Source organism: Bombina bombina, chromosome 3, assembly GCF_027579735.1.
Source record: "Bombina bombina isolate aBomBom1 chromosome 3, aBomBom1.pri, whole genome shotgun sequence".
Taxonomy (NCBI): Eukaryota; Metazoa; Chordata; class Amphibia; order Anura; family Bombinatoridae; genus Bombina; species Bombina bombina.
In genome coordinates this window covers 799,775,913-799,789,288 of record NC_069501.1, presented here as the reverse complement: position 1 = coordinate 799,789,288, position 13,376 = coordinate 799,775,913, and the positions used below count along the sequence as shown (strand labels likewise).

The window sequence follows — 13,376 nt, the reverse complement described above, 5'->3', positions numbered from 1 at the left end:
AGTTTCTTGAAAGGACAAATCTCTGCTTTTTCTGTGCTGTTTTCACAGAAAAATTTGCTAATTTTTCTGTTTACTCATTGTTTTGTTCAGGCTTTGGTTCGTATCAAGCCTGTCATTAGGCCAATTTCTCCTCCTTGGAGTCTTAATTTAGTTCTGAGGGCTTTACAGGCTCTTCCGTTTGAGCATATGCTTTCTTTGGACATTAAAATTACTTTCATGGAAAGTATTGTTCCTTTTAGACATCTCTTCAGCTAGAACAGTTTTTGAATTATCTGCTCTTTCTTGTGAGTCTCCTTTTTCTGATTTTTCATCAGGATAAGGTGGTTTTGCTGTCCTCATTTAAATTTTTACCTAAGTTGTGAATTCTAACAACATTAGTAGAGGAATTATTGTTCCTTCCTTGTGTCCTAATCCTAAGAATTCTTTGGTAAGATTCTTACATTCTTTGGATGTGGTAAGAGTTTTGAAATATTATGTTGAAGCTAATCAGATTTCAGAAAGACTTCTAGTCTATTTGTTATCTTTTCTGGTTTTAGGAAAGGTCAGAAGGCTTCTGCCATTTCTTTGACATCTTGGTTAAAGCTTTTGATTCATCATGCTTATTTGGAGTCGGGTTAATCCCCGCCTCAGAGGATTACGGCTCATTCTACTAGGTCAGTTTCTACTTCCTAGGCTTTTAAGAATGAAGCTTTTGTTGATCAGATTTGCAAAGCAACGACTTGGTCTTCTTTGCATATTTTTACTAAGTTCTACCATTTTGACATTTTCTCTTCTTCAGAAGCAGTTTTTGGTAGAATAGTATTTCAGGCAGCTGTTTCAGTTTGATTCTTCTGCTTATAATTTCAGTTTTTTTCATTATAAGATTAAAACTTTTTGATTTGGGTTGTGGATAATTTTTTCAGCGGAATTGGCTGTCTTTATTTTATCCCTCCCTCTCTAGTGATTCTTGCGTGGAAGTTCCACATCTTGGGTATCTGCTATCCCATACGTCACTAGCTCATGAACTCTTGCTAATTACATGAAAGAAAACATAATTTATGTAAGAACTTACCTGATAAATTCATTTCTTTCATATTAGCAAGAGTGCATGAGGCCCACCCTTTTTGTGGTGGTTATGATTTTTTTGTATAAAGCACAATTATTCCAATTCCTTATTTTTGATGCTTTCGCTCCTTTCTTATCACCCCACTTCTTGGCTATTCGTTAAACTGAATTGTGGGTGTGGTGAGGGGTGTAATTTATAGGCATTTTAAGGTTTGGGAAACTTTGCCCCTCCTGGTAGGAATGTATATCTCACTAGCTCATGGACTTTTGCTAATAGGAAAGAAATGAATTTATCAGGTAAGTTCTTACATAAATTATGTTTTTTTTCTGTTTTTATTATTTTTTTCTCTGTAGTGTAGCTTCCCCCCCCCACAGACCAACCCCCACCACCTGCCTGATCTTTTTTTTTTTTAATTTTTATTTCTTTTTTTTTTAAATTTTACACCAACTTTTTCTGTAGTGTAGCGGTTCCCACCCGCTCCCTTCCCGTGCACGCACCCGCCCTCCCGTGCACGCGTCCGTGCGCGCCCCAGGACATCCCCGCCCACGATCCCGCCCCCCTCCATTGACTGCTATTATTTCACAGTCAAATTTCTAGTTTTTTTTTAACCCCTTAAGGACCAAGGCCATTTTTCAGTTTATTTAACTTAAGGACCAGGGCTATTTTTACATTTCTGCTGTGTTTGTGTTTAGCTGTAATTTTCCTCTTACTCATTTACTGTACCCACACATATTATATACCGTTTTTCTCACCACTAAATGGACTATCTAAAGATACCATTATTTTCATCATATCTTATAATTTAGTATTAAAAATATTACAAAATATGAGGAAAAAATGGAAAAAAACACACTTTTTCTAACTTTGACCCCCAAAATCTGTTACACATCTACAACCACCAAAAAACAACCATGCTAAATAGATTCTAAATTTTGTCCCGAGTTTAGAAATACCCAATGTTAACATGTTCTTTGCTTTTTTTGCAAGTTATAGGGAAATAAATACAAGAAGCACTTTGCTATTTCAAAACCATTTTTTTCCAAAATGAGCGCTAGTTACATTGGAACCCTGATATATGCCAGGAATACCTGAATATCCCTTGACATGTATATATATTTTTTAGAAGACATCCCAAAGTATTAATCTAGGCCCATTTTGGTATATTTCATGCCACCATTTAACCGCCAAATGCGATCAAATAAAAAAAAAATTGTTCACTTTTTCATAAACTTTAGGTTTCTCACAGAAATTATTTACAAACAACTTATGCAATTATGGCATAAATGGTTGTAAATGCTTCTCTGGGATCCCCTTTGATCAGAAATAGCAGACTTATATGGCTTTGGCGTTGCTTTTTGGTAATTTGAAGGCTGCTAAATGCCACTGCGCACCACACGTGTTTTATGCCCAGCAGTGAAGGGGTTAATTAGGAAGCATGTAGGGAGCTTGCAGGGTTAATTTTAGCTTAAGTGTAGTGTAGTAGACAACCCAAAGTATTTATCTAGGCCCATTTTGGTATATTTCATGCCACCATTTCACCGCCAAATGCGATCAAATTAAAAAAAAAAAACGTTACATTTTTCACAATTTTAGGTTTCTCACTGAAATCATTTACAAACAGCTTGTGCAATTATGGCACAAATGGTTGTAAATGCTTCTCTGGGATCCCCTTTGTTCAGAAATAGCAGACATATATGACTTTGGCATTGCTTTCTGGTAATTAGAAGGCCGCTAAATGCTGCTGCTCATCACACATGTATTATGGTTAGCAGTGAAGGGGTTAATTAGGTAGTTTGTAGGGAGCTTGCAGGGTTAATTTTAGCTTTAGTGTAGAGATCAGCCTCCCAACTGACACATCAGACCCCCTGATCCCTCCCAAACAGCTCCCTTCCCTCCCCCACCCCACAATTGTCCCCGCCATCTTAAGTACTGGCAGAAAGTCTGCCAGTACTAAAATAAAAGGTTTTTAAACGTTTTAAATTTTTTTTAGCATATTTACATATGCTGTGGTGTAGCATCCCTCCCTTAGCCCCCAACCTCCCTGATCCCCCCAAAACAGCTCTCTAACCCTCCCCATCTGCCTTATTGGCGGCCATCTTGGGTACTGGCAGCTGTCTGCTATTATTTCACATTCAGAAAAGTCTTGTTTTTTAAAATGTACACTACTGTAACACCAGATATGAGTGGTGGCACTGGGCAAGTGGGCACAGTATACGCTGTGAGCCTGACACACACACTGGCAGACAGGCAACTGCAATTAGATTACACAGGAAAAAAAAAAGCAGACTGATGTTCTAGCCCTAAAAAGGGCTTTTTGGGGTGCTGTATTTACAGCAGAGATCAGATGAGTCCTTCAGGACTGTAGTGGACACTGAATACACTAGCCTAGCTATCGATTTCCCTATTAAATCAGCAGCAGCTACACTGTCCCTCCTCTCACTAAGAATGCAGCTTCCAAATGAATCTAAAATGGATGCTGTCCAGGAGGTGGGAGGGTCTGGGAGGGAGTGTCTGCCGCTGATTGGCTGTAATGTGTCTGCTGACTGTGAAGTACAGGGTCAAAGTTTACTCAATGATGACGAATAGGGGGCGGATCGAACATCGCATATGTTCGCCCACCGCAGCGAACGTGAACATGCTATGTTCGCCGGGAACTATTCGCCGGCAAACTATTCGCGACATCACTAATGCCACGTTAAAAGTCACTTAAATCCCATTTTTTTCCCCATTCTGGTGCTCGGTTTGTACTTCAGCAAGTCCTCTTCACCACGTCTAGATGCCTAAATGCATTGAGTTGCTGCCATGCTGCCATGTAATTGACTGATTAGCAATTAAACAGGTGTACCTAATAAAGTGGCCGGTGAGTGTGTGTATATATATATATATATTAGCCATTTTCCCTCCCTGGTGTCATGTGACCCGTTAGTGTTAGGTATGAATGTGGAGCAGGTGTGTTAAATTTCTCTATCTCATACTGGTCACTGAAAGTTCAACATGGTACCTCATGGCAAAGAACTCTCTGAGGATCTGAAAAAAAGAATTGTTGCTCTACATAAAGATGGCCTAGGCTATAAGAAGATTTCTAAGACCCTGAAACTGAGCTGCAGCATGGTGGGCAAGACCATACTGCGGTTTCACAGGACAGGTTCCACCAAGAACAGGCCTCGCCATGATTGACCAAAGAAGTTGAGTGCACATGCTCAGCGTCATATCCAGAGGTTGTCTTTGGGAAATAGACATATGAGTGCTGCCAGCATTGCTGCAGGGGTTGAAGGGGATCAGCCTGCCAGTGCTCTGACCATACGCCGCACACTGCATCAAATTGGTCTGCATGGCTGTCGCCCCAGAAGGAAGCCTCTCCTAAAGATGATGAAAGCCCGCAAACAGTTTGCTGAAGACAAGCAGACTAAGGACATGGATTACTGGAACCATGTACTGTGGTCGGATGAGACCAAGATACACTTTTTTGGTTCAGATGGTGTCAAGCGTGTGTGGCGGCAACCAGGTCAGGAGTACAAAGACAAGTGTGTCTTGCCTACAGTCAAGCATGGTGGTGGGAGTGTTATAGTCTGGGCCTGCATGAGTGCTGCCGGCACTGGGGAGCTATAGTTCATTGAGGGATCCATGAATGCCAACATGTACTGTGACATACTGAACCAGAGCATGATCCCCTCCCTTCATAGACTGGGCCGCAGGGCAGTATTCCAACATGATAATGACCCCTAACACATTTCCAAGATGACCACTGCCTTGCTAAAGAAGTTGAGGGTAAAGGTGATGGACTGGTCAAGCATGTCTCCAGACCTAAACCCTATTGAGCATCTGTGGGGCATCCTCAAACGGAAGGTGGGGGAGCCACCAGCTCCATGATGTCTTCATGGAGGAGTGGAAGAGGACTCCAGTGGCAACCTGTGAAGCTCTAGTGAACTCCATGCCCAAGAGGGTTAAGGCAGTGCTGGAAAGTAATGGTGGTCACACGAAATATTGACACTTTGGGCCCAATTTGGACATTTCCACTTAGTGGAGTACTCACTTTTGTTGCCAACAGTATAGACATTGATGGCTGTGTGTTGAGTTATTTAGAGGGGACAGCACATGTACACTGTTATACAGGCTGTACACTCACTACTTTACATTGTAGCAAAATGTCATTTCTTCAGTTTTCTTTCAGTGCCACATGAAAAGATATAATAAAATATTTTCAAAAATGTGAGGGGTGTACTCACTTTTGTGAGATACTGTATATATATATATATATATATATATATATATATATATATATATATATATATATATATATATATATATATATAGTCCCATCCAAAAAAAAAAAATATATATATATATATATTTATATATATATGCACATTAAAGTCCTTCGCAGTCAACTAGATGAAAACATAAAAAAGCATATTTATGTAATATTATTTTTTATTTAACTGTGTATTTACTGTAAATATTTCACATTCCAATGTTCTGCACATAGCAGAATATGATCTAATTATTTATAAATAGATAATCCTATATATATCTGTATATATCTATACCTATATATAATCATGTATATGTGTGTGTAAATATATATATTGTACCAAACAACATCAGTTAAATATAGAAATATGTTTTTATGAATAAATAGAACACATTCTGCTATGTGAAGAGCATTGGAATGTGAAATATTCATATTAAATTAGAGTACTTTTTTGCTTCATTAATTTGTGTGTGTGTGTGTGTGTGTGTGTGTGTATAGATATATATTGTACCAAACAACATCAGTTAAATATAGAAATATGTTTTTATGAATAAATAGAACATATTTTGCTATGTGAAGAACATTGGAATGTGAAATATTCATATTAAATTAGGGTACTTTTTTGCTTCATTAATTTCAAGGGGGGCTTTTTGAGCGCATCGGTTTTACGCTTATGTAAAAATAGTTTACTTTCAACTTGTAAAACGAACACTACCTGATGCTCACTTACTTCTAGCAGAGGTAGCATGCGAGGGGGAGCGTTAAATACCACTCCACTTTCTCCAATCTGACCCTAAAACAGTACCTATATGTTAGCAGTTAAAAATGTAATAGCACTGAAAAAATATTAGTAATAATCAAATGGTAGATGTCAACATGGCTGGATTGGCCTACCAGGACACCAGGAGATTTCCTTGTGGGCTAGAGCATCTGGGGCTAGCCAGCTACAATTAAAGGGTGCAGTGCTGCTGGCAAGGTGATGTAGCTGTATCACCTCCTTTTTTCCTATGAGCTATACCTAAGGATAACCCCCAGGTTGGTACTCACCATTCCTTAAGTCCGGTGGAGAAGGTCCTGTTCCAGGCGGTGAAGTCTTCTTCCAAGCGGTGACCTCTTCTTTCTTCTTCCAGGAACATCCGGCGCGGAGCAGAGCTGAAGACCGATGACTGCGGAGCTGAAGACCGGCGACCCTGGAACTGAAGACCGGCGATCCTGGAACTGAAGACCAGCAACCACGGAGCCATGGAGCTATTTAAGATAGTGTCCCTTGAATTCCTATTGGCTGATTTGATTCTTCAAATTCAAATCAGCCAATAGGATGAGAGCTACTGAAATCCTATTGGCTGTTTAAATCAGCCAATAGGATTTCAGTAGCTCTCATCCTATTGGCTGATTTGAATTTGAAGAATCAAATCAGCCAATAGGAATTCAAGGGACGCCATCTTTAATCACGTACCTTGAATTCACTATTTAGTGTACGGCGGCGATCGTACAAAGAGGATCACTAAATAGTGAATTCATGGTACGTGATTAAAGATGGTGTCCCTTGAATTCCTATTGGCTGATTTGATTCTTCAAATTCAAATCAGCTAATAGGATGAGAGATACTGAAATCCTATTGGCTGATTTAAACAGCCAATAGGATTTCAGTAGCTCTCATCCTATTAGCTGATTTGAATTTGAAGAATCAAATCAGCCAATAGGAATTCAAGGGACGCCATCTTAAATAGCTCCTTGGCTCCGCGGTCGCTGGTCTTCAGTTCCAGGATCGCCAGTCTTCAGTTCCAGGGTCACCGTCTCCAGCTCCATGGTCATAGGTCTTCGGCTCTGCCCTCTGTGCTGGATTGTTCCTGGAAGAAGAAAGAAGAGGTCGCCACTTTAAAGAAGACTTCACTGCCTGGAACAGGACCTTCTCCGCCGGACTTCAGGAACGGTGAGTACCATCCTGGGGGTTAGACTTAGGGTTTTTAAGTTTTTTTGTGGAGGTTTGTTTTATTTAGATTAGGGCTGGGCAGTAAAAGAGCTAAATGCCCTTTTAAGGGCAATGCCCAAACAAATGTCCTTTTCAGGGCAATGGGAAATTTAGGTTTTTTAGTTTTAGGTTCTTTTATTTTGGGGGGTTTGGTGGGTGGGTTTACTGTTAGGGGACTTAGATTTTTTTCTGTAAAATAGCTGTTTAAGCTGCATCCAGGTGGATTCCGAAAATGGCAGGGCGGTTCCGTCACCACAATAGACTGCCCACTAGTGTAAAATAAAACATATAAATACCATATAAACACATATAAAATACATAAACGGAATGTTTTTGGATTGTAGGACTGATTATGTGCCAGGTTTAATTGGATAATAAAGTTACAAAACACAATGAATTAAATTAGTCTGTACAAAGTATGTAAGTAATGAACATTAGAAGAAAAAAAATACATTGTGTATCAAAAATTTAATTTCACTTTTTAAAATCCAGTTTTGTAATTATTTAAAGTGCTTGTGAAAAATTAAAATAATCTATTTAAATGTTTGGAAACATTTTTTTTAGAAACTACAATAATCTAATATAAGATAACAGTATTTCTGTAATAAATCATTTTCTTCTACCAGACAAAAAAATAAATAAATACTCCCCCTAATTATTGTTTATTGCACATTTGCACCTATTACTCACTGTCTTAGAGGCCAAATTATTATACTGAATATTATGGTACTGATTTGATGGTGGGTGGAATAACCTTGTTTAAAGATATTAAAGCCATGTAAGTACAATGTATTTGTTACTATGTAAAACAAATACAAATATTTTAGGTTTAGTGTGTTTGCTTGTGTGCAAATATTTTGAATATTTTTCTCTCATTTTTTTAAATAGTGTAATTTTGCAGTGTTCTTGCACATATCTTCACATTTCGTAAATCCACATAAAATATCTGTTTTATATTTCATAATTTCTGCAAAACATTCACCTTGAAATATATATTTCTGTTTATTGTTTTATAAGTTTAATGGATATGCTTATTAATAATGTGTAATAATTTTGGAATACTAGAGAACTATTAGTTTAATTATTAAAATGACATTCAACTGCTGGGCACAATTACAACACAATGGTATTATTCACCATGATATTGTTTTTCCTCCTGTCCCTGCAGATCTCTTCTAAGCCATTTTCTTTTTTTAACCCCTTTACTGATGTCAATTAAACAAATTGCCATCTTTGAGCTTAAAGGAACAGTCTAGTCAAAATTAAACTTTCATGATTCAGATAGGGCATACACTTTTAATCAACTTTCCAATTTACTTTAATCATTAAATTTGCTTTATTCCCTTGGTGGTATTTCTGAAAAGCTAAACCTAGGTAGGCTCAAACTGATTTCTAAATCATTGAAAACTGCCTCTTAGATCAGAGCATTTTTAAAGTTTTTTACAGTTAGACAGTACTAGTTCCGTGTGTCATACAGATAACATTGTGCTCACTCCCGTGGACTTATTTAGGATTCTGCACTGATTGGCTAAACTGCATGTCTATCAAAAGCACTGAGATTAGGGGCAGTCTGCAGAGGATTAGATACAAGGTAATCACAGAGGTAACACATATATTAATATAATGGTGTTGGTTATGCAAAACTTGGGAATAGGTAATAAAGGGATTATCTATCTTTTTAAGCAATACAAATTCTGATGTAGACTGTCCCTTTAAGTATTCTTGCACTGTGACAGAAGTGACGTGCATTCACAGATCGAGATCAGTGACTATGGGCTCTATTTATTTTTAGTCAGGCAGATGAGGTTTGCTGTCATTAACCTTGTCTGCCCAGCCTTGCGACGAGTGTGCATCAATACTCTGCATGCATTTAACACTGCACAAGCTGCAGTTTGAACAATGTCCCCCCATGCCCATGTCTGGCCAATCATGCGCAAGAGGGGGCTGTCAATCATTCCTGATCGGATTTCAGGCAACTGCTATTTAAGTCGCTTTTCAGGCTCACTCACACAAACCTGAAACACTGGGACTTTGAAGCTGCTATCGCAGCTTGGTAAATGGAGCCCTGGAGTCTGCTTTTTGACAACTGTATTGTGCACTTGGGGTTAACATGCACAAACTTTACCTTTTGCAGTATCTGCATTGTTCTATATTATTTATTTGGATTTTTATATATGTTATGTAACTTTTTAAACTTTCTATGAAAAGTGCAAAATTGTAAACATTTTACATCAAACTGTGTTTGCTATACTTAAGCACATGATACGGCTGTGAAAAACAAACAAAAAACAAAACCTAAATCACTGATAATGTTCACCATGTCTGTCACAGAGTACAAGAACATGTGAGCTATAAGATAATGGTGCCCAGTATGAAAATGGAGATCTTAAAGGGACAGGAAATCCCACATTTTTCTTTCATGATTTTCATTCTCTTTTGATCCTTTGCTGAAGAAACAGTACTGCACTACTGGCAGCTAGATGATCACATCTAGTTAGCCAATCACAAGAGACAAATGTGTGCAGGCACCAATTAGCAGCAGCTCCCACTAGTGTAGGATATGTCCGTATTCTTTTTCAAAAAGGGATACCAAGAGAACAAAGTACATTTTAAAATAGAAATAAACTTAAAGGTGTCTTAAATTGACATGCTCTATCTGAATCATGCAAGTTTTATTTTGACTTTACTATCCCTTTAACCAACTGGTGCCTGTAAATGGTGTAAACACAATAGTGATTCTAAAAAGAGTGGCAGACGCAGAAGAGAAACAAGGGCACAATAAATAATAAATAGTTACCATCCTGTTTAATCTGTGTCCAGCAGATCTGTGCCCATTTTAAGTTGTTTTATTTATGCACGGTTTACATTTATTCACAGAATTGTAATAGATCGCAAGAATTAAACAATGATTTATTGATATAATGTAAAATTACAATCATTCAATTGCCAATGGTACAAACATAACATTTTTTAGCGTTTTTTCTTGATTACAGACCATAAATTCTTATGATCTCTCTATTAAACAATGATATCAAATGGACTAACAGCACCATTTGTATAGCCTTAGCTTTCGAAACTCATAATAAGAAGATAATCTTTATTGTTAGATTTCAAAATCTTAAATGGGCATGAGAAAAATATAGTGTACTAGCTCACTAAGGCAATTTATTTATTTATTTTTACTGTCCGTGTTCTCTTTGTTTAGCTTTACCCAGCATACTCCAAGCATCATGAACAAAAAGATAAGGGAGAGCCTGATGCTGCTCTCATTTTTTGATTGATCTGCCTAAATCCTTTGTTGGTGCAGAATAAGGGGTCAATTTATTATTGGCCGAATTGGGCCAATTCACCCTGTTTCCACGTGAGCCTTTAGGCTCGCCGGAAACAGAAGTTAGGAAGCAGCGGTCTATAGACCGCTGCTCCTTCACTCCTACGCCATCTCTGAGGCTGCGTACAGCAATCCACCCGATCCTATAAGATCTGGCTGAGTGACACCCCCTGCTAGCGGCCGATTGGCCACGAATCTGCAGGGGGCGTTATTACACAAGCGCCAGCGTATCATGTCTGCCAGACTTTAATAAATTGACCCCAAGACTGTGTGTTAGGTGTATGTTTAAACCTAGGGATTGTTTTGCAATTACAAATACAAATAAGAGCTTATTGATCAATGCTTCTTTTTTATTTCATAACAGATAAAAGTAACAGTGCCCTATTTTAAACTACACAACTTTTACACACAGTGCTGAATTAAATAGCATGGGGAGATAATATATTAAACACAATTTAAACATTAATGAATAAATAAATTACCTCCAAGCCCTGGCCGAAGTCGGTTGTCATACCCATCAAGCAGACCATCAAGGATCCGAGTAAAAATGGTGATATTATCATTGGTATCTTCTTTAATTGAAGCTGTAGTCATCTGTGACAAACTTTTTTTAAGAAAATAAAATCATTTTTAATCACTATGGTCATCACTGTGTATTTTATTTCCATTTTATCTGACTGTAATCTATCATCATGCAATTTAGTCTAGCTATCATTTTAAAAAATCAATTATGTAATAATCACCTAAGAATCAACATTTGTTTGCTGCAGATTATTAGAATTATTAACCATTTCTACAAAGTTTAGCATTTTAGAGTTCAACTTTCTTCTTTAATGCTGTGTATCATTGAAGCTGAATTTGTATTCTGTAATATAGTATTCAGGCTTTATCCGAGCATAACAGCTTTTAGAGCTTCCTAATATTTAAATATTTATATGTTCCAGCTTCCACAGATATAAAAATATGTGAAATAAACAATATAGACAACAACTGCAGAAATGACATGCAACAAATTAAGTCTTGATGGCTACAGCAACACAAACTGAATAAAAATGACTGCATTTGTTAACATATCTGTCTATGCTTTTTCCATCTTATACACATGTACTGCATACTGTTTTTAAAAAAATATATATAATGGTATGCAATACCCTACTGTGCAGCACTGCGACATTGTTGGCATTTATAAATAAAAGATCATTTTAAAAATAAAAAAATGTTGTCATTATTTGATATCAATACAATTTGAAATCCATAATAATTACAATATTTGTTCTCTAGTTTTATTAAAGTTATGGTAAATCCTAGCATTTCTGAAACGCTAGGATTTACCATTGGAGCAAATAAAGGGGACTTTCATTCATGAAGTACAAAATGCTTTATGCTGAAAGCTCCTTTATTTGTTCCAAGCTATCACCTTCACTGAGCTGCTAAGGCAGCCCACCAGCAGAACACTATCTTCACTATTTGGCAGAGAGGTGACATTTCCGGCTTGGCACCGCATATTACAATCGCTAGGAACAAATAAAGGAGCTTTCAGCATGAAGTATTTTATACTTCATGAATGAAAGTCCCCTTTATTTGTTCTAATAGTAAATCCTAGCATTTCAGAAATGCTAGGATTTACCATAACTTTAAGCAGCGGATGCTGCTTTCTACCTGCGATGTTTCTGGCTGATAACACCGCTGCCCCTTAAAGGGACAACCAATCAAAATTAAACTTTCATGATTCAGATAGAGCAGCAATTTTAAACAACTTTCCAATTTACTTCCATTAACAAAATGGGCACAGTCTTTTTATATTTAAACTTTTGAGTCACCGGCTCCTACTGAGCATGTGCAAGAATAAGTGTGTATGCATTTGTGAATGGCTGATGGCTGTCACATGGTACGTGTATGCATTTGTGATTGGCTGATGGCTGTCACATGGTACAGGGGGAGTGGAAAAAGACATAACTTTTAAAATTGTCAGAAAAAAAATCTACTATTCATTTGAAGTTCAGACTAAGTGCTATTGCATTGTCTTGTTATCTTGCATTTGTTGATTTTGCAAATCTACTGTGTTGACTGGTCCTTTAACTCATACGCCACCTTTTAGGTGGCGGACCGCAATCATCCCGATCCGATTGGGATGATTGACACCCCCTGCTAGCAGCCGATTGGCCGCGAATGTACAGGGGGTGGCAATCATGTCCGCCCGACATTGCTAAATGCCGACAGCATATGCTTGTGCAATGCCGCCCCTTGTACATTCGCGACCAATCGGCTGCTAGCAGGTGTTTACTGTCCCTTGATAAAGTTAAATGGCCTACATTAACAAAAGGATATTTGTTCAGCAGTGGAAAAAAAAATAGTTTCTATGTTATTCATCTAAGACTACTAATATCTTAATGGTTAGAAGAATTTCAATTTTGTGATCCTAGGTCAATTCTAGCAGAAGAAATTGTAAAAGTATTTAACAATCTTCTTTGTATATAATCATCAAAATAAGCAAAATATGTGAAATATCTGGGTCAAAGCAATCAGTTAATGGAAATTCAAATCTGTTCCTTCATAATCTTCGGAATACTAATATTGAAATTTCTGCAATGTAAAAAGATCCTATCTTAAAGGGATAGTAAACACAAAACTTTTTTTAACCCCACTTAAATCTGCTTTATAATATATCAATCTTTCCAACTAACACTTATTAAACATTTTGTTTGGTTTTCATGAAATTTCTTATAAGAATATATAATATTGCCAAACCCATTATTATGCAAATTATCATGATGTTCTA

At 37.3% G+C, this 13,376-nt stretch overlaps 1 protein-coding gene across 1 annotated transcript in view; it reads right to left on the bottom strand.

Annotated features, from left to right (window-relative positions):
• GABRA5 (gamma-aminobutyric acid type A receptor subunit alpha5) overlaps nucleotides 1-12,101 on the bottom strand; it is a 459,391-nt gene extending 447,290 nt beyond the window's left edge. Inside the window, exons 1-2 of the mRNA XM_053705461.1 lie at nucleotides 12,015-12,101; nucleotides 11,080-11,191 (exon numbers count right to left, since the gene is read on the bottom strand). Coding sequence (XP_053561436.1) covers nucleotides 11,080-11,191; nucleotides 12,015-12,101 — 199 coding nt within the window. The remainder of the gene's footprint in view (nucleotides 1-11,079; nucleotides 11,192-12,014) is intronic.
• Between the last annotated feature and the right edge of the window lie 1,275 nt (nucleotides 12,102-13,376).